This window comes from Westerdykella ornata (assembly GCF_010094085.1).
Source record: "Westerdykella ornata strain CBS 379.55 unplaced genomic scaffold EI97scaffold_8, whole genome shotgun sequence".
NCBI lineage: Eukaryota > Fungi > Ascomycota > Dothideomycetes > Pleosporales > Sporormiaceae > Westerdykella > Westerdykella ornata.
In genome coordinates this window covers 106,527-129,693 of record NW_022986858.1, presented here as the reverse complement: position 1 = coordinate 129,693, position 23,167 = coordinate 106,527, and the positions used below count along the sequence as shown (strand labels likewise).

Below are 23,167 nucleotides of genomic sequence, written 5' to 3'. Positions count from 1 at the left end.
GATTGCGGGGTTTCGGGAGAGCCTTTGAGCGAGCCACTGCACAAGAGGCGTCGCCTCGCCCTTCGTTCAAGACATTCTCTAGATCAATTCCGCTTTTCCAAAGGGGTTACTCTCAGGGCGGCCGGCCAACCCCCTTCGCCCCTCTTCTTCTCCAATTCTCCCCGGAAGCGACCGAGTCTACCCGCCCGCTTCTCGAGCTCCGAGGCCGCAGCGAGGATGCTCAGCAAAACGCAACGGGAGGAGAGCGCCATCAAGACCGTCACCCTAGCAAGAGGCACATTCAGTGGTATCAGCCCTCCAGGCGTTACCAGTGGCAAGAGCTCAGACAGGTCCAGTGTGCCGCCAACATCGTCGCCAGACCAGCGCGACAGGACCGATCCACTGCGACTCCTTGCGTCGGTCGGCATTGTCGAACTGCTTGAGAACGATACGCGACCGACATTCATCATCGATATCGCCGAAGCGTCCAATTATACCGCAGGTTCCACGAATGTCCATATCCTGTTCGCGAATAATGCGCTGCGGTCAAACCCGCCGATATGGGAGCTAGTGACTGGGAGGCTTCCGGGGCATACGCCGAATGAGACTCAGACGCATGCTCTGAATCAGTTCAAGGGCTGGTTGCTAAGTCCAGTAGTACAAGGCGATGGACAGGAAGCGAACCCCTCACCTGTTGAACATGGCGGCACGGTGTGGTCATGCTATACACTAAGAAGACGCCTACGTGTGGTGTCAGGCTCTGTACCCTCTAATACGCAATCTCCCATTCCCTCCACAAGAGAAACCAGCCAATTCTCTATATCAACGCCATCTTCACGTGGACACAACAAGAATCGTTCAGAGAGAGCATCAGTATCTCAGCCTGAAGCACAGGATTACTTTGGTGATTCCGTTGCGCCGCCTACAGAAGCACCGGCTCCCGATAAACCGCCACCCCCGGAAGAATTGACTGATGGCGAGACTGGACCTGTCCCAGAACCTGCTGAGCAGCAGATGGGGATTACTCCAAGGCCCAGCAAGCTGGATTTGACAGTGGTAGGCGGAATCCCAGGGAGCGCTCAGGACCATGATGTTGGGTTCTTCGACTGGACCCGACTGAGCTTGTCCCCTTCGCTTCCCAGTCACATTCAGTTTGCGCGTTCCATTGATTGGAGCTCGACCTCGCTTGGGCCTATCGAGTACTGGACTAGTGATTTGCGGGCCATGTGTAATCTAATCATGGCGAGCCCTCATCCTGCGGCAATGTACTGGGGAGAGGATCTCGTTGCCATCTACAACGAAGCATATATCGGTCTCGCCGGCCAGAAGCACCCCCGGCTCATGGGTCAGAGTTACAAGGAGGCGTGGGCCGAGATTTGGGACGATGTCAAAGATGTCTTCACAAATGCGCGTCTGACTGGTCAGGCGACGATGAAGGATGACGATTGCCTATTCATACAAAGGAATGGATTCCTAGAAGAGACATACTTCTCGTGGTCCATTATCCCTATGGTCGGTGAAGATGGCACTGTCATGGGCCTCTACAACCCTGCGTTCGAGAAGACCCGACGGAAGATTGCCGAACGCCGAATGCTTACTCTGCGCGAGGTGGGAGAACGTACAGCCACTGCCCGCGATGTTAAGAGCTTCTGGGGCCAGGTCTTGGACGCGCTGACGGAGAACGAGTACGACACCCCATTCGCGCTATTATATTCGGTTCAAGATGAGACGGATAGTGATTGTTCGTCTCTGCATTCGAGCAGCCTTTTAGGGAACAAGACGTGTTACCTCGAAGGGTCATTGGGGGTCCCGCAAGGCCACCCGGCCGCGCCCGAAGCTATGGATCTCAAGGAAGGGAATGAGGGCTTCGGTCCCGTGTTCCGCGAGGTCATGAAGACGGACAGACCTGCCGTTCTAAGCATCGGTTCTGGGGATCTACCCCTGGAGATGATGGAGGGTATTCAATGGCGCGGCTTCGGAGATGCTTGTCGCGATGTTGTCGTCTGCCCTATACATCCCACAACGGGAGACGTCATTCTGGGCTTCCTGGTCGTCGGTGTCAACCCTCGCAGACCGTTTGACGACGATTACAATCTCTTCATTCAGCTCCTGGGTCGACAGCTCGGCACGTCTCTAGCGTCCGTCGTGTTATTCGAGGACGAAATCCGCAGAGGCCAGAAGGCGGCGAAACTCGCCGCTGAAGACCGGTATAACCTCTCGGAACAACTTGCCGCACGGACCCAGGAAGCACGGGATAGCGAGACCAAGTTCACGAGGATGGCGGAATACTCGCCAGCTGGACTCTTCATTGCGGACCACGAAGGACGCATCACGTTCTCTAATGACGCTTGGTATGAAATCACCAGGGTCCCGAAAGAGCCGGATAAGACGGATCGATGGATCGATTATGTCAAAGAGGAAGATCAGTGGATTATACAGGAGCACTGGAGAGGCTTGGTGGAGAATGCGGATGCGATCAACATCGAAATCAGATTCAAGGCAGCTTGGGAAGATAGAAACGGAAACAAGGGCGACACCTGGGTTCTCTTCTCAGCGTTCCCGGAGACGTACGAAGGAGGGAACCTCAAGAGCATCTTCGGCAGCTTGACCAACATCAGCTCGCAGAAGTGGGCCGAGGACTTCCAGAAGCGCAAGATGGAGGAGGCCGTCGAGATGAAGCGGCAGCAGGAAAACTTCATTGACATCACCAGCCACGAGATGCGGAATCCCCTCAGTGCGATCCTGCAATGTGCGGACGAAATCTCCGCCAACCTGGGCGACTTTCGAAACGCGGATCCGAGTGCTCTTCCGAGGACGGTGATTGGTGACTGTGTTGACGCGGCGCAGACGATATCGTTGTGCGCGCAGCACCAGAAGCGAATTGTCGATGACGTTCTGACGCTGTCGAAACTTGACAGCGCCATGCTCATGGTGAGTTGTGCCACCAGTTCATCCCTTCCCCTACTAACTGGTTCCCACAGGTCACCCCAGTTGATGCTCAACCGATACAAGTGGTACAGCGCGCCCTGAAGATGTTCGAAGGCGAAGTCCAGACGGCGGGTATCGAGATGAATTTCGTGGTCGACGAATCCATCCAAGACCTTGGCATCGACTGGGTCAGGATGGACCCTTCGCGTGTCCTGCAGGTCCTCATCAATCTCACCACCAATGCCATCAAGTTCACCGCCACGGGGTCGAACCGCACCATCAAAGTGATTCTGTCCGCATCAAGGACACGCCCGTCAGCCAGCCCAAGCCCGACTGTAAGCTTCTTTCCTTCAAGGACGAAGCATATGGAGGCCGAGTTTGGCCCCGACTGGGGCGACGGCGAAGAGATCTTCCTGGAGTTCGCGGTAGAGGACACCGGCCGTGGTTTGAATGATGAAGAGAAGAAACTGCTCTTCCAACGATTCTCTCAAGCGAGCCCGCGGACACACGTGCAATACGGAGGCTCGGGCCTCGGCCTGTTCATTTCGCGCCAGTTGACGGAGCTTCAGGGCGGGGAGATTGGCGTTGCGTCACAAGCGGGGAGGGGGAGCACATTCGCCTTCTACATCAAATGCAGGAAGAGTAATAAGCCGACGGAGCGCGTGGAAAGTCTCCCGTATCCCATGAGGCGTCCTTCAGCGAATCGGACGCGCCACAGCTTACCTGTGGTGAGAGGGGGTGATATAACTCCTAAAGACGAAGGAAGAGAGGGTAGTAAGACGCCAAAAGCACGCCTAAAAGTCTTGATCGTGGAGGATAACCTAGGTTTGTGATGGCCGACTAGATGACGAGCTGTGAGCAGAGCTGACTTTCTCAGTTAATCAGAAGGTGCTGCAACGCCAGCTCCAGAACCAGGGTATAACCACGCATGTGGCAAACCACGGCGGAGAGGCGCTCGATTTGGTCAAGGCATCCTGGTACTGGAAGGAGAATCGGCCAGATGCAGAGGAGCTAGGGGTGTTGCTCATGGATAAGGAGATGCCGTAAGTCCCGCAAATGTGTTGTGCGCTGAGATCCTCCCTCGTCTTACCAATTCTTTAGAATCATGGACGGACTCCAGTGTACCAGCCAAATCCGAGAGTGGGAGAAGCAAGGGCTGCTGAGGTGCCACGTGCCCATCATCGCGGTCACGGCGAACGCGCGGAGCGAGCAGGTGGCGACGCTGCGGGCGGCCGGCATGGACGACGTCGTTTCGAAACCGTTCCGCATTTCGGAGCTGGTGCCTAAGATTGAGGATCTCTCGGCGAAATATCCCGATGGACTTGGTGATGGGTCGCGTACACCTCAGCCTCGTTCGAGCGAGTCGGGGGCGAGGACTTCGTAATATATTCAGGAGAGGAGGGGCAGGAGATGGAGTGGAGGAGAATGAGGAGGAGGAATGTTGAGGAAGAGATGGAAGAACAGTTTTATTAACATATACAGCGCTCTTTTGCCTTTGATTCCCACGCTGGCCAAAAGCTATGGTTTGGGTGTTTGATTTGCGTTGGGGGCGGGGGGCCTTAATGGGCGAATGGGATACGTACACATGAGCATTTTCAGGGGATCTTGGCGCATTTTTTTGCTGGGTTGGCCGGTTGAGCCTGCAACGTACATCTCTTGGAGCAAGGCGTTGGCGTTGGCGCTTTTTGTTGTTCTTTGGGGCGCTGCTACGCGCGTCGTGGGACTGTTTTGTGTTTCTTACGGAGGTGATTGCTGATAGAGAGAGGGTTTGTGGCGGGTGGATGCATCACTGTTCACTGTACAGCTTCGCTTTGTTGGCGGAGCAGGACGAAGCGCAGTCAAGTGGCTATGGTATTTATGGTTGTTGGGAAACGCCATGTGTAGGGAGCTTTTCCTCTCCGAATCTGGCATGAGGAGGGTAGTGGGTGAGGTAGCTATAGATGAAGTGGAAAAGTCCATGGAGAGGACGAGATTTGAGGGGAAGGGAAGGGGATGGAACGAGATACCATATACGCAATAGATACATGCAGGAGGGGCGGAAGACTTTTGAGGCTGCTGGCTGCTGATTAAGAGGTGTGTTGATGCCCTAATGACACGTCTGGTTGAACGACCACTGCACTTTCTGGGTGGATTGGATTTACCTGCAGCGGGTCCGCAGAAGGGAGGTATTGGAGATTGGCTACAAGCTCTTGTATTAAAACCATAAAATTGGGATCCGGACCTGGAGAGATAGACGCGCTGCAAATATCATGGCAAGGGCAGCCGTATCCATGCAATCCCAGGAACCCCCCCTATTGGCTGTTTTCCTCGGACGTGAAAAGAGCATGGCGGAGAGTAATGTGTGTATACTGTGCGTACTTGTATAGTGAAGAGGTGAGGTTGAACCACAAGGCACCTCTACCCGAATCCCTCGGCTCCGCCTGCCCCTAACCTCTCCCGCGTTCTTGGCAGGGCCCCACTACCCCAGTCCCGTCCACTTCGGTGCGGCGTTCACACCTCAGCCGCAACATCTACAACATCCACACCACCGTTCGTCTCAACAACGACAACAAGCGCATCCGGCATTCTACGTAGTGTACTTCCCTGCCTCGTCGATACTCCTCTCGCACTCTCGGAGCATATCCCGATTCCCCGGGCGGAGGAGGCGCGAGGAACAAAAGGAGGAAGTATGTACGACTGGTCAGACAAGAAGGACGAGTGCTACCGGCTGTATGTGGAGGAGGGCAAGGCGCTGGAGGAAGTAGCTGCGTATTTCAGGGAGAAGGGGTTTGAGCCTAGGTGAGTGGTCCTACTTTGTCGGTTCTTGTTGTTGTGGGAGGGGGACGCTTGTTACGCGAGGGTGGTATTTGGGACGCCGTAGTGGTGGTCTCCCTACCTATAGCGTTCAGCACTCGAAAGCGCTAATTAGTTCTAAAGAGGAGATTGGGCTTTGGGTATGGAGGTGTATGGTGGGCAAGCAGGGATAGTCGTCGTTATTTGAGTCGTCCCTCTTTTTCATGACTTTTTGCCTCCTTCACTCATTTAGCTTCACTTATTTAGCTGATTCTTTTTTCTTTACCCATATCACTATAGTCTGGGCTGTGCTAACAGATTCCAGCACGAGAGCCTTTCAGGCGCACTTCAAGGTAGATACCACAATCTTCGACCCCACGCACTAAGTAACCCCAAAGACCCACTAACACTCCACAGCAATGGGGATTCCAAAAGTATCAACCGGCCCACAAGAACGAGGCCCTCGTGGCCCGCTGCAGGCAGCTCTGGGAGAAGAATTTTACCCAAAAGGAGATCCTGGAGACATTGCAAGGCGAGGGATTCCGCATCACCGACAAGGAATTACTGCGGTTGAGGAGAAGACTCAACATGTACCTACGTCAGAGGAAGAGGAAGCGGAAGGCTGCCTCCACACAGGACGACAGCGAAGGTGACGAGGACGAGGAAGAGGACGGGGAGGGGGAAGAAGAGGCAGCGGTGTCAGGTGCAGCACCGGCCCTCAGTTACGAAGCAGATGGTGCAGAAGAAGTGTTTCGTGGAACCATGATGCACAGGCAGGTGACCGTCGCAGTCGAATCATCCTTTGTATCCGCGCGACGCCGACGCAGAACGAACCATGGAGCGGACCCTCCCGCCAACGTACCTGGAGAGCCTATACGGTATCCCTCGGAGACCACGCTTGACGAAAGCAAAGCCTACCTCCATCTCGACAATGACCTATATGCCGAAGTCCGGGGACAATTCAAAACGATATGCGAAGAGGAAGGCGTAAGCAGGAAGAGTACTGCCGGCCCCGAGAAATGGGGCCAGGTCAAGGGCCGTCTCGTGCGCGAGCATCCGCATCTACGCTACGTCTTCCAGCAAGATCCGGATGCGATTGCGCAAATCGGCGCGAGCCCTACGCCAACAAACGCCAGAGCGCTGGCATTAGACATCATCTGCATGGACGTGGTGAAGTTGCTGCGCATCCAAAGCACCCGCTTGACCATCGCGGATGCGAGAAACGCGCTGGGGCTGAACCCGGAGGAAGCACGCAAAGTCAGGAGCGCGTTCCTCGCCATCCTGAAAGCCAACAATTTTACCAACCAGTACGAGACTGGCCTCGACTTCTTCAATTCCCTCAAACAGTCTTGGATTCGGGGCTCGGCTCTCTCGCGGGCTCTTTCCGATGGCGACGATGAGGCGACACAGAAGCGGAAGATGAAGGCGATTGATGCTCTCACACGAGATGCTCTGAAGCGTTACCGCGCCGACCGAGGTCAGAAAGACCCCAGCTTGAAGAGCCCAGCGCATACGGGAATTGGACCCGGACCCGCACCCAAGCGGCCGAAGAAGGCTGGATCCGCACCTCGCGCCCAAGGGCAGACTGTCCCTAATGGGGATACTGCATCCCACGGCGCCGAGCACGCAGGGGGACCGTCAAATAACGGCCCTTCGGAGTTCCAGATCGACCCCTCTCTCATCCTAGCAGCTAGCGACCCGTCGATGTTACCGGAAACCGGGCACTTCGACCTGCCACCCATCGACAGTCATTTCGACGACGCCACATATTCCCACCCCCAGCAACAGCCGTATTCGCTCCCGCTGCCCATCTATCTCCGCCTCCATCTCCATTCCCAGCGAACGGCCGTTGGGAAGTCGATATGGCTCAGCATCTTCCAGTCTGGCATCATCAATGAGCTACGCGCAATCGCCACCAGGGAGCATCCGGGAACCGTTCTGCGTAGACTGGAAGGCGTGATTGCGCATAAGGTTCCGGGGAGTCGGGACTTGGAGGTCACGGTGCCTATTGATGAGCAGGAGGAGCTGGAGGCGTACTTGAGACATGTGGTGGGTGGGGCTGGCAGTGGGAAAGCAACGTTTGTCGTTTGGCTTGGGGGTCTCTAGTAGGACGAGACAAGATGGTGCGGGCAGGAAATGAGGTAGACCAAAGCAAAGCATTGGGATCAGGCAACTCCTAGTATTGCCCAATCCCTCGTAATCACACAAGTACAAACCCTGGCACGATCGTCATCGGTATCATTAGGGGGCACGACACCCACATCCGCCTCGGTGTCCTGCCGACGCGGTGCATGGGATTCCTCATCCCCATTATTGCGTCTCTGGTCATCATCGTCTTTACTATTTTCGCGCCCCGTGCTTGGGCGGCAGGGCCACGGTCTTGTCGGATCTAGGATCAAAGCCAGCAATTCCTTCTGTCCCTCTTCGGACGTGGGCATTTGACCTCGCAGCTGGAGCTGTCGATTGACTAGCCTCCGCAACAGGGCTATCTCCCAAAGATCATCTATTGTGTAAATCGCGAACCAGCAGATGCTGAGGACCAGTGCCACCCACGACCGTAAAGGCGAGTAGATGACTGTATAAGCCAGCGAGACGTACAACTGGGTGCCCGAGTCCAGAAGGGTCATGGAGAGTGCCTTGAGTGCGAAGAGCCAGCGCGTGCGTAGAATTCCTTTGCGCGGGCGCCTTCGGGGCATACAGTCGTGGTTGCCAAAGTCTGGCGAGAGATGGGGAGGTAGGAGAGAGAGTGACATGAACGTGACTCTCTCCTTGGTAAGGCAGTGATCGGGAAAGGCGCTGTCGATGTAGTCATAAACAGCGCGTAGCGTTTCCCTAGCTGTCAATGTGTCCAAACTTGGCCCACGAGATGTCGTCTGCTTCTCTGTGGATTCAAGTTGAGCCTGCGCATTCGACTCCTCAGTTGCAGGTGGTGCAGGCCGTCGGTGATAACGGTCCACGGCAGTAGGATGCTTTGTATCTACAAGGGAAGGGGTGAGTATTGCTCCCGATAAATATTCGAAGGTGCTGCTCACCGTTGTAAATCTCGGTAGCGCTGAGAAGCGGAATGGCGATCATCATGAGTGCCACAACCTGGCCGAATCCCATCCGTCGCACCCCTTTCTTGACAGTGGGACTGTCCCTCCAAACCAGGTTCACCGCGTTGAGCAGCCCGTACGCCATACCAAAGGCAACATCGCAGAGGAATTCTGCGAAGGAAAGCTTGTAAATCCGCAAAGTTCTGGGCTGGCGTGCGATGGTTTTGAATATCCCTAGACTCAGGAGCGCCTGTTGCTGGATGATAGCGTTCTGTGCCAACTCGGTACGCTCCTCTCTGGGCAAAGACTTGGGCAGAGACCAGCGTAGCACGGGAAAGGTGTAAAAGCTATGGCGCCTATATATCTTCCGTGGGTCGCTAAACAAGGCCTGTGTACACACGACATAGCTAGGGAGTAACCAGATGAATATGTAGAATACGGCGGAGAGAATTTCGGTCGGGTCGTAGCTAGTCCTGCGCATCGTACCGTTCATAATGCATTGAATTGGCGTGATCGGGTAGGCGTCGGCGAGGATATAAATGACCTGCAGAAAACACAGAAGGACAATAAACGTTGCGATACCAAGTAATCTCCAGTTGCGCACTACAGGGTTATCGTAGAAGTTTTGGCGTAACGCTCTAAGAGTGGCGAGATGGGTCATTGCAGCGAACCACGCGAGACAGAGTACGATCTCGAGCTTGTAGAATGTAAGTTTACAACGATTTGCAAGGGCGGCAGTCATGATGGCCAGGCCGCTAACCATCTGTTGGTCGCTGAAGGCTAGGAGAAATCGGCTCACACCCGCGACACGCTGGTCCCTAGGAATGGGCGTTCGCTGCTCGGGGAGTTTTCTGCCAAAGGCGCGGTAGATGATCGACTTGATTCTGAGCCATCGACGGCCTATCCACGGGAGGATGCGTTTGGCGACTGGACTTCGTTGGAAGAATGCGATGTATTCCCCATCCAGGTCGGCCAGCAGAGTCTCTGGTAGGGAGTCCATGAAATAGCCAATCAGAACAGCCGAGCATGCTAGAGAAGCGCCTATAAGAAAGGCGACGATTACCTTGATGGTGCTTGTCAGTGGGAGTATTTTGAACGAACACATGCGCTGCGAACTTGATACGCACACCTGTTCCCGCAACGTCGGAGTCTACCTCAATCTCTTTGACACACCCGTCCGCTTCCCCATAACACTCATAACAATTGGTGGAGCTCTCGCAGTTGCCCATGGATAAAACGTAGCTTTGGCCAGCCAGATAGATGAGGTTTATGGAGGGAAGGCGAGTGGTTAGTCTGTGCCTTCAGGCTCTGAGCTCATGAACTCCTCAGATTGATATGCATCGGCAATGGGCCATATGCAGGCGTACCCGTTGACGTGGGCTGATGTTATTGGCTTGTAGCTGAGCGGTCCGCAAGGCTGAAACGAGTTGATCGAAGGCTTGCATGGTATTCATGACTTGAAATCAAACCTCTATCGTTGACCTTGTTGGAATGAGAGAGTTGACAGCAAACAGAGCTACCAGCACCGATATAGTCGTATTCAAGCGGCAGTGGATTACGTCCTGGAATGGAAACGACGACAAGCATCGCAGATTGGTATAAAGTAAAGTGTTCGCGCAGCGCCTTCGGAGCGATAAAAATGATGCGAGGTTGATTGCTAGGCGTAGGAGAGAGCGGGGCGAGGGCAGTCAAGGAAAGAAGCCTCCGGGTCTTATAGGCCAGGGCCTACGCGATCATACTTCCTTCCCTTTTGAGCTTATCTCAGCTGTCCTTCCGTCTCCATGGACAACATTGAAATATCGCATGAAGGGGGATGATGGAATATTTCTGAAATGGCATCAATTCATTACAATCATGGCTATTTCATACCTAGGTACGTGGCTCTCTCGGTTCATGAATTCCACTCACCGAACACCAGCACTAAATCTTCTCATCTTAAAACGCTCTACTAATCCTTCTCCAAATCCGCAATCTGCAGCACCGCCTTGCCAAAGTTATGTCCCTTGAGCATGCCCAGGAACCCGTAAATGGCATTGTCGATGCCCTTGGTGACGTCCATCTGGGCCTTGAAGGAGCCCTCGGCGAGCCACTTCTGCAGCTTCTCCTGGTGCTCCTTTGCGTGCTTGGGCCCCATGTTCTTGTCCGAGACGATGAAACCGCGCATGGTGAGGCGCTTGCTGACGAACTGCATGAGGTTGCGGATCGGGTACTGCTCTCCCGGCTTGAGGTTGTACTGCGAGATCATGCCGCAGGCGACTGAGTCAGTTAGCCCTCTGCAGGAGAAAGGGTAGACTTTCTTTTTCCTCCTTTTTTTCATGAAGGGAGAAAATTTCGTTTATGGGTGAACATACCAATCCGGCCGAAGTCGTTCATGTGGTTGATGGCAGCCTCGAGCTGCTCCCCACCAACATTCTCATAGTAAATATCGATCCCCTCGGGAGCCAACCTCTTCAGCGCGTCCGCCGGCTTCTCCTTCTTATAATTGAACCCGCCATCGAACCCAAGCTCCTTGATGATGAACTCGAGCTTCTTGTCGTCGCCGACACTGCCAATCACCTTGAGCCCCTCATGCTTCGCCAACTGACCCACCAATTGACCCACGGCGCCCGACGCCGCAGAAATGAAAATCGTCTCCCCCTTCTGCGGCTGCCCGATCTCGTAGAAGGAGGACCAGGCCGTGAGCCCCGGCATGCCCAGCGCACCGAGGAAGATCTTGGGATCGAGGTGGTACGGGTTCTCCAGCTTGTGAGCGCTGGCCACGAAATCCTTGTCCAGCACAGAGTACTCCTCAATGGGGCTCACGCTCGAGGACACGATGACGTCACCGGGCTTGAACTTGTCCGTGTTGCTCTTCAGGACCTTCATGATGCAGCGGTTCGTGATGGGCTTGCCCAGCTCATAGGCAGGCGAGTAGCTCTTGATGTGTGCGGGCCGCATGCGGCCGCGCTGGTAGGGGTCGAGCGAGGCGTAGTAGTTGCGGACCGTGACGCCGCCCTCAGGGGGAGTTTGGTCGAGGTCAAACTCGCGGGCTTCGACGGCGAGGTCCTGGCCGGGGACGGGCCAACCTTCGGGGATCTTTTTGAAAATGACACCTTTGTTCTGGACCATTGTGATATATGCGAATGTAGAATGTAAGGGAATTGAGGACGAGGATCTAGGATAAGAGGGAAATAGTGAAAGCCAATTGATGGGAGAGCTGTGTACTGTGTACTTTAAGCTTTTGTAGTTTGGGTGGAACGTGGATAAAGCCGAGGCAATCCTCGAAGATTTCTGTACAGTAAACCCTCGCTCGACTCTGCTAGGAAACGCCTAGCAGTTTCCATGGTTGCATCATACCTACCTATTATTCATCTTCGTCCGTATCAATAACGGGGACGTGCTCCGGCGCCGTTGGGGAGTTGTCTCTGCGGGGGATTGTTTGAGCCAATCTCGACGCTGTTGGGATTGAAACCTGGCGCCAAGACCCCGAAGCGTAACCTCTGCCTACCCCACCAACCCTGGTTAGAGACATGCCATTTGTGATTCTGAAAAGTGGTAGGTAGAAGGGTCTTGTGAATAGGAAATATCCGTCGTACAGCCGGAGTATCTCTCATCCGAATCAACCTAGGGACCTACCGAACTTCATCGCGTCCGTGTCGTTTCTGCTGCGCGAAGCGCTTCACAATGTCCAACACCAACACACCCTCGGATCCGCCGCCCTCGTACGAAGATGCGCAACGCCCTGCACAGACATCCAGAGGCCCACCCGGTCAGATACCGCGATCAGGAGGCATCCCGCCACCGATGAAGCCGCCCCTGCCTCTCAACCTACCTGCGCTGGTCGCGCTGCGTGGTAAGCGCGTCGTGTTGGCTTCACAATCACCACGGCGGAGACAACTGCTGGCGCAGGTACGTACATGGCCGCACGATGAGATCTCCATGAGACCGTCCTGACTGCTTCCAAAGATTGGCCTCACAAACCTCGACATCGTCCCTAGCAACTTCGCCGAAGACCTCCCGCACACGCTCTCCCCCCTCGAATACGTCCTGCAAACCGCCTCGGCCAAAGCCCTCGACGTCTACCGGCGCGAAATCGACAACTCGGCACGAGGCGAACCGGCCCTGATCATCGCCGCAGATACCATCATCGTTACCCACGGCGGGCGCATACTGGAGAAACCGCGGAATGAGAAGCACCACTTGGAGATGTTGCGGATGCTGCGGGATGAAGGGAGCCATAAGGTGACGACTGCCGTGGCGGTCATGGCGCCGTTGGAGAGCGCCGTGGATCCTGGGTATCGGATGGAGACGGTGGTCGAGGAGACGGTGGTGCGGTTCGATGCCAGTGTGACGGATGAGCTTATCCACGCCTATGTGCGGACGAGGGATGGGGCGGATAAGGCCGGGGGGTACGGGATCCAGACGGCTGGCAGTATACTTATTGAGAGGATCGAGGGGACGTATGATAACGTAGTGGGGTTGCCTTTGAGGGCGACGTTGAAGTTGATTGAGAAGGTGATGAGGCCTGAGGATGACGACGAAGACGAAGAAGGGGAAGAGGGTTATGCTGAGAGTGGGGACGAGGATTTTATCTGAGGGGATTGAATCGATGGTGTCTATGAACGAAGATCTGATTTTGCCTGGTATGACTGCCGCAGGAACCAGTGGAAAAGAGGAGGAGGAGAAGGAAAATATGGGTCTTCCTGCTGCATGAGAAATTCATGCCGGATCCAGCTTGCAGGCTAGGGATCGCCGACGGCTCGAGACGATTTGTAAGGCGTGGCTGCAGTGTTGGGACCTGTTGCGGGTACACATGCAGGGCCTGAAGTGAACGAAGGCCGTCGTTGGGCGGTGCTGAACCTTGTGGTGGGACGCTCGCTCCCATCATGTCCGTCGACATTTGGGATTGAATACCAAATCCATACGGTTGGGCCTGCGACGACTATGAAGTGGTGAGATGAACCGAATCCATGATGCCAGGATAGGGTAGCGTTGCAGGTATGCAGCCGCAGATAGGCAGTAGCTAGCAATAATGTTGAACTGCCTACCTGCCTGACGTGATTACGAACTGTAGATGTTTCTAGAGCTGCTGTTACTTCCCATCATCGACACTATTATGTCTGCAGTCACAGCTACTTTCTGGGGTATCCGGTGAACCCCATCTTGGAAATTGACATGCGTATTTCTGAGACTGTGGTGTCAAACACAGAATGGCGATCGCTCTGTGGTATGCAGTCTTGGAACCATGCCCAGACGAAAAGTGAAGGAATAGTGTAATAATTGAGACATAGCTGGCTCCGTACAGTTTCGGAGATCTGCCCCTTGAACCTCGCTCGACGCCCAGAGCCAGAGGAGAGTCACAACAAGTGAAACGATGGAAGAAGAACCTCTGGTGAGGACTGCCAACTGAAGGTGAAACGTCAAAACGCCACAAAACGAAACAAAGGAAAGTCTGGAAAAGCTTGTGTTTTGGGAATATTCACAAAAGAGGCAAGGCGGAGCGCGCCCTGCAGATTGAGCAGGGAATGAAGGACCCTGGTCCTCGCTTGCTCCCGATTGGGACGTTTTGAGGAACCACGCCAACAAACCTCCGTTCCCAACCCAACGACGATGTCAAAGTACGCCGAGATGAGAGGGCAAGGTTTGGAAGTTGGTAAATGAAGAAGATGGCATGGATCAGTTGTGAAGTGGTTTCGAACATGTTCACTCTCGACACTTCGGCTTGCTGATGACATGGCTACTTTCGGCCAATGGTTTTGCTGAAACGTGAACCGGAGTTGGAGATGGTTCTCTGGCGCTGGGAACGAAACAGTGCGCATTCTCGCTCACCTACCTGATCGTCTACAGCAGCGACTCCCAGCTGAGGGATTCGTAACCCGCCGTCCGCGCAGCTGCACAACGCGAGCGAAGGTCCGTGCATAGATCCCCACTCTTTGCTGATTCACCCAGACGACAACCATCTCGGCTTCTCATCTACGGTTCGTGTTGAGAGCTGCTGAGATTGACGTTTCCCCTGCACCTGCAGGCATCATGTGGCGCTCGTTCTGGAAGCAACCTCTACTGCTGCTGCTGTAACGAGGAGAGCCGGGAAGCTGGTGGGGAGCCGATGGTTCCTACCGAAGAGAGGGAATACGGTAGGAGGGACAGAGAAGGAGGATACTTAAGCTGCCCTGTTGCTCACCAGAGCCCGCACTCTCATCACCGTCCTCATTCCATCATCCCTCGAAAAGAGAAAGCAGCCACAAGCTCCGAATTCAGAGGATCGCAATCATGGCCGATCAGAAGTTGACGCCCACGTTGGAGGGTCAGTGCTTGATACACATGCCAACTCCTCATGGCAGCTACTGACGATGACGATGGTTGCAGACGTTCTAGGCTGCCAGGCCGCTTGCTTCGAATGGGCCGACAGCTACGACAGCAAGGTATCCACCCCTCCTCCTCCCCATCACCAGCCTCGTCACCACCATCGTCACCCTCATCGCCTAGCCCCCTCTTAGTGCTCACACCCTTCTGTCACAGGACTGGGCGCGCCTCCGCAAATGCATTGCGCCGACGCTCCGCATCGACTACCGGTCCTTCCTCAACAAGCTCTGGGAAGCGATGCCGGCCGACGAATTCGTCACCATGGTGTCGGACAAGGCCGTGCTCGGCGATCCGCTCTTGATGACGCAGCACTTCATCGGCGGCACCAGGTGGGAGAAGGTGTCGGACGACGAAATGGTCGGGTACCATCAGCTGCGGGTGCCGCACCAGCGCTACACGGACGCGTCGAGGACGCACGTGGCTCTCAAGGGGCATGCCCACAGCTCCAACACGCATTGGTACAAGAAGGTCGAGGGCGTGTGGAAGTTTGCCGGGCTGAATCCCGAGATCCGCTGGGGCGAGTATGACTTTGACAAGGTGTTTTCCGAGGGGAGGGACTCGTTTGGCGAGGCGGAGCAGGAGAAGAACTAGAGGCTGCGGTACTGGTCTCCTGTGCATTCTGTCGTTGGGGTTAGTCTTGAGTTCTGTCTCTGTTGCTGAAATTGTGCATCGAATGACAAGGCGCAAACAGGCGGGATCGAAGAAGTAGCAGCTGGAGTATCAGGCAAAATCACATGCATAGTTTTTACGAATATAACTCTTAAAATTCGGAAGCAATGCGCTGAAGATGTAAACGGTAGCATGATTGGTTGGCATGGGATAGACCCAACTAACCCTGTTCCTTCTATTGCTGTACTGTGTTTCTCATGGATAACAAAGCGCAAACATGTTAGAGCGAAGACTCGCAGTACGGACAAGCAAAATCACATGGATAGTTTGGACGACTATATCTCTAAAGATTCGGAAGCAATATAATGAGGTAAACTGCAGCATAACATTTGCGCATGTTCTCTCGCGAACCGAAGCCTCTCAGGCTACTACAAAACCGTGCTGGTTTTCGCGATTGGCTGCGCGTAGCCTCGCGCGCAAGCACATGGGTGCCTCAACGCATCAGGTCTGCATCCCGAGATTGTCTGCCTATGGCATGCTTCCATCCCTCGTCATGCCACCGCGGCTTTTTTACAAGATGGAAAGTTCCGCTTTCAGGAGGGTTGTGCTCGATCCCGCCAAGCTCCGATGTCAGATGTTAGCGCTTGAACCTCTGAAAGTTGTAACAAGCATGATGGGAGACTGGGGGCAGATATGACGTACGTGTATTTACTCTCAAGAGAGACGGTTGTGAGAAGCAGGAGACGGGGGAAAGTGGGAACATCAACGCCTTTAAGAATACCTCAGGGGAAAGCACATGCAGATGATGACATTGAAGGCAAAAAGCAAGCGCTTGGGAAGCATGTCCAGGTTGGAGAGAGCCCATCCGCACCTCAAAAGCTGTCCAGGCAGAGACGGTGCGAGGAGGGGGGCGGCTGAGAAGGCGGCAAGGCGGGTAGAGCGGCTATCTGGCCATTCACAGGGCTTCGACCGGCGGCGAGGCGGCAGTTTCTTGAGCGGGAGGGCACCAGTAGGAATGGATGCGCCTCCAGAGTTGCAGACGCTCAGACGCGAAGTGTGACACACCGGCCAGCTTGCTCGGAGCTGCATCGAAATGCTACCTAGCAGAAGCCATGGAAGCTACGGAGTACTACTCTATGGAGCCATGGACGTGGGGTGGAGAATGGGCAGGGCTACCACAATCCCCCTGCCAGAGAGAGATCAAGAGATCGGCCCAGAAAGCTTGTCTGCGCCTTGGCACATGCCACCCTGGTCGCTGCGGCGCCTCGGTGCGCGTCCTGCAGCTTCCAACCTGGAGGGTTCCTCCTCTCAAGCTCGTGAAATAATGGCCGCAATGCAATCGACGTTGAAACGCCCGAGGAGCTGCCTGATGATGACAAGATGGGGGTCATCAGGCAGCCAAATCTCTTCTTCGAGGGCCGATTTCGAAGTAACTTCCCCTCTCCTAGAATCCAAAACTTGAAGGTGGTGGTGATGCTGCTCGCTTCCGGCGCAAACCCTTGACCCCCCGCCCCCAAGTCACTGGTATATCTAGCCCTTCAACCTCGCTCACTCCTACTGCTGCTCCTCCTCCACCACCACACCACCCCCCATTTCCGCCCCGCGCCTCCCAGCAACCTGCTGCTTCCTTCGGTCGGTTTCCTGGGCAGGCCATTGTTCCATTCGCCTTCTTTCCTCCCCTTCTAATCCTTCAGAGACTTGCCATCTCTTGGCCTTGCCTGGTACGTTGCTCCATGTTCCTTCCCCTCACAAAATTCTTCACAACCTTGGCGCACCCCGTCCAACGCCCTCACCACCCGCCGCCCAACGTCCCGCTCCTCCCGCCTGCGCCAAAACCACCTCCAAATAGTGGTCGAGGGTGCGCGACGACGGCGAGGCCGACTTCGACGTGTTGCGCGTCGGCCCAGTCGCGCGACCAGACCCAAGCTCGTTTGTCACCCTTGCAGCTCCCGACGCGCTGCTGCTACTGCTGCTACTGCTACTCCTGCTGTCGCCGCCGGAGCAAGACAAAGCATATTGCACGTCGTCGCGCTGCTTGGATACGATAGGAACAAGCCAAAGTCGAGACAGCGCAGGCCGGAGCAGAGCTCGCCTTCGTCGCCTTCACCCCCCACCTCCATCTCTCTGTGCAACCTGCAACTGCATCACCGTCCTTCGTTTCTCGCAAACCCCCTCACTAACTCTGCTGTCCAAGTCTGCGACTCGACCTTTGACCTTCTACTCGTCTCGACGCACGGCTGGCGTCTGCGTCATACTGCCTTCCACTTCTTCTCCGCTGCTTCGGTCGCGCCTTCCCCCGCTGCTAGACCGACCCATCCGGCTTCTCTTGGTAAGTGCCCTCCAGCTTCTTCACCCCACCGCACCTTCCCTCTCCTCTCCTCCTCCTCCTCCTCCTCTTCCTCCTCACCAACAGATCTCTCGTCCCCGCCCTGCCCCCACCCCTTCACCTCCGCTGGCCCAGTCTTCCATCTTCCCTCCTTACCCGGTCTTCTTGCTATCATCCTTCTATCTCGTACTATTTAGTCTGCTATTCTTATCCGTCTCTGACACCATTGTGCCATCAGTTATTCTCCGAATCAGTCCTTTCTGTCCCCCGACAATCTCCGTCAACATGAGCTTCGCTCCCGGCTACCCCGCCTATAACCCCGCTCCCATGGGCGAGCAGGCCGATGTCCAAGGCGGCAATGGCGTTCCTGCCCAGCCCGGCGATATGGGCAGCCAGATGACCCAGCAGATGGCACAGCAGATGGGCCAGCCTATGGACAACGGCCCTGGCGCCTACCCCGTCGGACCCATGGGCGTCGGTCACCCCGTGCCTCCGCAGTCCGGCGACGAAAAGAAGACGCTTTGGTATGTACTCTTCCTCTACCCCGGGACCCACTGGGCCCACGGGGGGCTATTGACTGACATGTCTGCAGGATGGGTGAGCTCGAGCCCTGGGTCGACGAAAACTTTGTGCGCCAGATCTGGGCCAATATGGGCGAACATGTTGAGATCAAGATGATCAAGGACAAGTTCTCTGGGTAAGAAGACTCTTGCGTCGCAGACGGGGTTCGTCAATCGCTGACCGTGACCCTAGCAACAATGCCGGCTACTGCTTCATCGATTTCGCCACCCCTGCCGCCGCTCAGAAGGCACTTACTCTCAACGGATCCAACATTCCCGGCACGAACCGTCCCTTCAAGCTCAACTGGGCTACTGGCGGTGGCCTCGCCGATCGCAGCCGTGAGGACCGCTCCCCCGAGTACAGCGTCTTCGTTGGCGATCTGGGACCCGAGATCACAGAGGACACGCTCACCCAGGTCTTTGCGCAGCGCTTCCAATCGATCAAGGCCACCAAGATCATGACGGACCCCAACACGGGCCTCTCGCGCGGCTACGGCTTTGTTCGTTTCAGCGACGAGGCCGAGCAGAAGCGAGCTCTGAGCGAGATGCAGGGTGTCTATTGCGGCAACCGTCCCATGCGCATCTCCCCGGCCACGCCTAAGAACAAGTCCGCCAGTGCTGGTGGTCCCGCTGGCCTGGCCATGTCCCCCGGCCCTATGGGCATGTATCCGATGGGTGTTCCCCCGATGACTCCTTACGGTGGTTTCGGCGCCCCCCAGCCCATGAACCAGTTCACTGACCCCAACAACACCACCGTCTTCGTCGGAGGCCTCTCTGGCTACGTCACCGAGGATGAGCTGCGTTCCTTCTTCCAGGGCTTTGGCGAGATCACCTATGTCAAGATCCCCCCGGGCAAGGGATGCGGCTTCGTCCAGTTCGTCCAGCGTCATGCCGCCGAGATGGCCATCAACCAGATGCAGGGATATCCTATTGGGAACTCCCGCGTCCGCCTGTCGTGGGGACGCTCTCAGAACAATTCCGGTCCCGCTGGCACCCCTTACAGACCGGCACCGCCGCCTCCGGGTCCCTATGGGATGGGCATGGGAATGCCTCCCATGGGTGGACATCCCTATGGCGCCTATCCCCCCATGAAGGTAAGAGAATCTGCCTCGTAGACGGGTCGCCGTTCAGTACTGACCGCGTTACAGTAAGGAACCATTCCCTTCGTTGCCGTGAGGCCTGCCTGTTGATTCCATCGATCCCTCACGTTTTGGTCACGGTCCGCTCTGGTTTTGCAGCCTCATGAAACTGCTTTGGCTTTGTTCTTTCCTGCACTGTCGCGGTACCTTCAAAAGTCGCCCTATTTCGTCTTCTTCCATCTGGCCAGTGGGATATCTTGATAAGATTTTGTATAACAGCATCTTGTGGAGTCTTGCCTGGCTTTGGGACGGAATCCCAGGGGTGTAAAGCCAGACCTGCAGTTTTCTGGTGTCGGGGTTACTTACACTGTCCTTCTTTCCTTTTCGTTTCATCATGACGACTCTGAGGCTGCAATGATGTTTTCGATCCTTCCAAATTGAATCCGGCTTTTTTTAGACGTCATGTTTCGTGCTGCTGCCGCTTGCTTGCTCGCTTGCTTGAGTCGCGTATTTGCCTTGTCGTCGTCCTTGGTCGTTGTCGATAAGCGAGTGATCGTGTCAAGTGTGCTGCTTCTGTTTGTTTCGCCTCTCCCGTCCGGTAGCAGCTGGCTGACGAAAGCTACAGCGACCGACCCTTCGGCACCAAGAGAGACCCTCCCGGCTTGTCCCAGGCCGTGGCGAAGCATGCGGATGACGAGCACGCCGGCGACACGGTCGATGGCTACGAGATTTATAATGGGACGGATGTTGCCAACGGGACGGCGACGATCAACAGCAACCTCGACGGATACGTCCACGGGGGAGCCAACGGACACGGAGGCGAGCAGGCCACCCCCAGCAGGCATCAAGAAAGAGGGCCATTCAAGCCTGGCTCGCTCTTCGATAAGGATGTGCTGGATGCCTATGCCGCGAGGAACCGTGCGGAGACGGAACTTCATAAGCGGCTTGCTGCTGCTGGTGATGCTGCTGCTACTGCTAGCTATAGGAGCAGCACGGGAAGCGTGAATGGTGAAGGCTGGTCGTATGCGGAGCGGAATCCCGCTGCCAGCCGCGTCACGCAGCTCATCGACAACGACACCATCGGCACCAACGGCACAGCCGGTACGGCCGACAAGAAACGGATGGATGGTGCTGCAGCGCCCTGGGCGCCGCCCCCGAGGGCGAGGCATGACAGTCTCATTTTTTCTCCTGCGTCCTCCTCTGCTTGGAGACCGCCGATGACGAGGCTTGATACTGGATTCTCTTCGCTTGCGAGCCTGCAAACCGCCGCCAGCCCAGAAGCCAGCAGCGTAAATCCTACCAACGACGGTATCGGTAGCCCGGCGGCTCTTGTTACCCCCGTTACGCCCGTCTCAGCGACGCGTTCGTGGAACGCTAGTCCGAGTCGAGACAACGGCTTTGCTGCTCCTGCGGTTTCTCGTGGCCCTGCTCGAGCTCGTTCGCCAGTTACTTCTGGCCCATCTGCCGTTGGTACTGGTACTGCTTTTGGTGGGCTTCGAGCAAGGTGGGCCAACCCCGGAATCCACACAGCAGCAAATGGATTGGCTACTACGACCACTATGTCCTCCCGCTCCGGCCAGCCAAGAGAAACGACTGACCATAGTTACATGTGGAACAATACTGCCAACTACGTCCCCCGTTCCGGCCAGCCAACGGATACCACTGACCGTGATTACATCTGGAACAAGACCGCCTACTACGTCCCCCTTTACAACCGCACCGCACAATCCCAGAACCCGCGACTCTCCTCTTTAGTCGCCGGAGCCCTCGACCGCATCACGGATCCGATACCCGAAGGTAGCGCGACGACCGACCGTCCAGGTAGGCCTAGGCCAAGGCCGCGCGTGGATAGTTTCGTTGATCCCGACAGTGAGTCGGGTGGGCGTGGGCGTGTCGCCTTGGGCGATGACGAGGACGAGACCGAGGAGTTGGAGGCTCGGTTGAAGAGTATCTTTTTTTGGCAGGGGCGGGATTGAAGGGAAACTGAGAGAATTGAGATAGTTGGCTGGCGGACTGTGGGCCTGCTGCCAGTACTACATACAGGGTTTTCGTTTCGTTTCGTTTCGTTTCGTTTCGTTTTGTTTCGTTTTGTTTTTTTGTGTTCGCGATGCGATTCGATGCGATGCAAGCGTCAGTTAGCATGGCGTCCGGTGCTTTTTCCATTTTCACTATTTTCTCGCTCTTCTTTTCCCCTTTCCGAGGTTTACCTGGACCTAGAAACTGTTTAGCTTTGTTGGACGTGGATGCGGAGCGCAGCTTTTATCTTTTTTTATCACCTTTCTTGCTTCCCTTTCACATTTCTTCTTTTTCGACCTCTTTTGTATACCCACCCAATGGGTTCCGAACCATTGCGGATTTTTTTTGTTTGGTCCGGATATTGCAACAACCACGGCTACGGAAATTGCGACTACGGCGTTATTGTAGACTATTGACGGACGGGCCGCGACTTGGACTGAGAAGACTTCAAGACTACGAACGTAGAATTTGCCCCTTTTTTGCCGGGGGCACGATAGATTTGGATAACTGGATAATTGGAGTCGAGAAGTATGGTCTAATTGGAACTTTTCAACTTTGGAGGAATTGGTTGAGTCGGAGAGGGTGGACTTGGGGGCTGCGGGGACGAGGATTAAGAAGGATGGCGGGGAGTAAGGAGGATTGGGCGGTTGGGGAGGGAGGTGAAGGGCGAGTCGAAGGCATGGGAGTCGAATTACGAAATCGAACTTGTTGGTGAACTCGGCGTCGACATCCTTAGCGACATCCTCATCGAACTCGGCATCGACCTCCTCATCAACCTCCTCATCGACCTCCTCATCAACCTCATCCACTCATCGAACTGCGAAATAGATCACCACGAAAACCTCTCCACAATATTGGGTTCTCACATTTCTTGTCTGCGTTCTTAGCGAAGAACCACGACCTCTCTACTACGAATAGATATACCCATAGCCTGGATACCCACGATACCCCCCTGGACTTTTTAAGACCTGGTCCCGCCCGTCTCACCAACTACCGTTCATCTTTATACGCATCTAGGCAAGAGGAGAGGGACCGGCTGTTTTTTGGGTGTCAAGACGGGCGCACGTAGTTTCGGGCACCGCTGGCATTTGCGGATTCCTACGATACCCGCTGGACGTTTTAGACCTGGTCCCGTTTCACCAACTACCGTTCGTCTTTATTGATGCGCATGTCGGTGAGACAGATATGGCTGTTTTTTGGTGCCAAGACGGAGGCACGTAGTGTACGGGGTCAAAAAGAGAAAAGCAAAAACGTTTGTTGAAAGATTTTCCTCGTTGGGGAGAGACATGGGAAGGGAGTCTCGGAACTGAGAGTGTAGATCTCATGGCTTTGTGCTTTTGGCTGCTTCACTGGTTTGATTTGTTGCGATGTGGCTTCTCTTCCCTTGTAAGATTGGTTTCTCTACTATATTTGCGGACTTCTTGGGCATGTTGTTGTACATTTAGGTTAGGGATTCGGTGCTCCGCCTGGAACGGGGAGACCTGAATCTAGACGGCTGGTGTGATTGCTGATTATCTGGGT

At 55.3% G+C, this 23,167-nt stretch overlaps 8 protein-coding genes across 8 annotated transcripts; 6 read left to right on the top strand and 2 right to left on the bottom strand.

Annotated features, from left to right (window-relative positions):
- Nucleotides 1-216: 216 nt before the first annotated feature.
- Nucleotides 217-4,291, top strand: EI97DRAFT_375988 (uncharacterized protein; the record flags this gene model as incomplete). The annotated part of the gene is made up of 4 exons (XM_033795536.1): nt 217-2,910; nt 2,961-3,732; nt 3,785-3,950; nt 4,009-4,291. 4 exons carry the CDS (start codon nt 217-219, stop codon nt 4,289-4,291), a joined length of 3,915 nt encoding a protein of 1,304 aa, XP_033654519.1.
- A 1,123-nt stretch (nt 4,292-5,414) lies between these two features.
- EI97DRAFT_432596 (uncharacterized protein) lies at nt 5,415-7,947 on the top strand. The gene is made up of 3 exons (XM_033798197.1): nt 5,415-5,685; nt 6,005-6,032; nt 6,097-7,947. The coding sequence occupies exons 1-3, from the start codon at nt 5,576-5,578 to the stop codon at nt 7,783-7,785; spliced, it is 1,827 nt and encodes a 608-aa protein (XP_033654518.1). The 5' UTR covers nt 5,415-5,575; the 3' UTR covers nt 7,786-7,947.
- A 355-nt stretch (nt 7,948-8,302) lies between these two features.
- Nucleotides 8,303-9,961, bottom strand: EI97DRAFT_500633 (uncharacterized protein; the record flags this gene model as incomplete). The annotated part of the gene is made up of 4 exons (XM_033802670.1): nt 9,842-9,961; nt 8,712-9,777; nt 8,543-8,656; nt 8,303-8,475 (listed from the first exon to the last, which is right to left on the bottom strand). The coding sequence occupies exons 1-4, from the start codon at nt 9,941-9,943 to the stop codon at nt 8,303-8,305; spliced, it is 1,455 nt and encodes a 484-aa protein (XP_033654517.1). The 5' UTR covers nt 9,944-9,961.
- A 578-nt stretch (nt 9,962-10,539) lies between these two features.
- EI97DRAFT_493552 (NAD(P)-binding protein) lies at nt 10,540-11,834 on the bottom strand. Its single transcript, XM_033802365.1, has 2 exons — nt 11,066-11,834; nt 10,540-10,970 (listed from the first exon to the last, which is right to left on the bottom strand). Exons 1-2 carry the CDS (start codon nt 11,820-11,822, stop codon nt 10,663-10,665), a joined length of 1,065 nt encoding a protein of 354 aa, XP_033654516.1. The 5' UTR covers nt 11,823-11,834; the 3' UTR covers nt 10,540-10,662.
- A 170-nt stretch (nt 11,835-12,004) lies between these two features.
- EI97DRAFT_432590 (Maf-domain-containing protein) lies at nt 12,005-13,751 on the top strand. The gene is made up of 2 exons (XM_033798196.1): nt 12,005-12,602; nt 12,660-13,751. Exons 1-2 carry the CDS (start codon nt 12,378-12,380, stop codon nt 13,287-13,289), a joined length of 855 nt encoding a protein of 284 aa, XP_033654515.1. The 5' UTR covers nt 12,005-12,377; the 3' UTR covers nt 13,290-13,751.
- A 987-nt stretch (nt 13,752-14,738) lies between these two features.
- EI97DRAFT_304912 (Scytalone dehydratase) lies at nt 14,739-15,795 on the top strand. Its single transcript, XM_033794557.1, has 3 exons — nt 14,739-14,997; nt 15,060-15,115; nt 15,213-15,795. The coding sequence occupies exons 1-3, from the start codon at nt 14,964-14,966 to the stop codon at nt 15,645-15,647; spliced, it is 525 nt and encodes a 174-aa protein (XP_033654514.1). The 5' UTR covers nt 14,739-14,963; the 3' UTR covers nt 15,648-15,795.
- Nucleotides 15,796-18,584: 2,789 nt separating this feature from the next.
- Nucleotides 18,585-19,666, top strand: EI97DRAFT_375591 (RNA-binding domain-containing protein; the record flags this gene model as incomplete). Its single annotated transcript, XM_033795516.1, has 2 exons — nt 18,585-18,688; nt 18,745-19,666. 2 exons carry the CDS (start codon nt 18,585-18,587, stop codon nt 19,664-19,666), a joined length of 1,026 nt encoding a protein of 341 aa, XP_033654513.1.
- Nucleotides 19,667-20,092: 426 nt separating this feature from the next.
- On the top strand, nt 20,093-21,606 carry EI97DRAFT_441745 (uncharacterized protein; the record flags this gene model as incomplete). Its single annotated transcript, XM_033799715.1, has 2 exons — nt 20,093-20,205; nt 20,256-21,606. 2 exons carry the CDS (start codon nt 20,093-20,095, stop codon nt 21,604-21,606), a joined length of 1,464 nt encoding a protein of 487 aa, XP_033654512.1.
- Between the last annotated feature and the right edge of the window lie 1,561 nt (nt 21,607-23,167).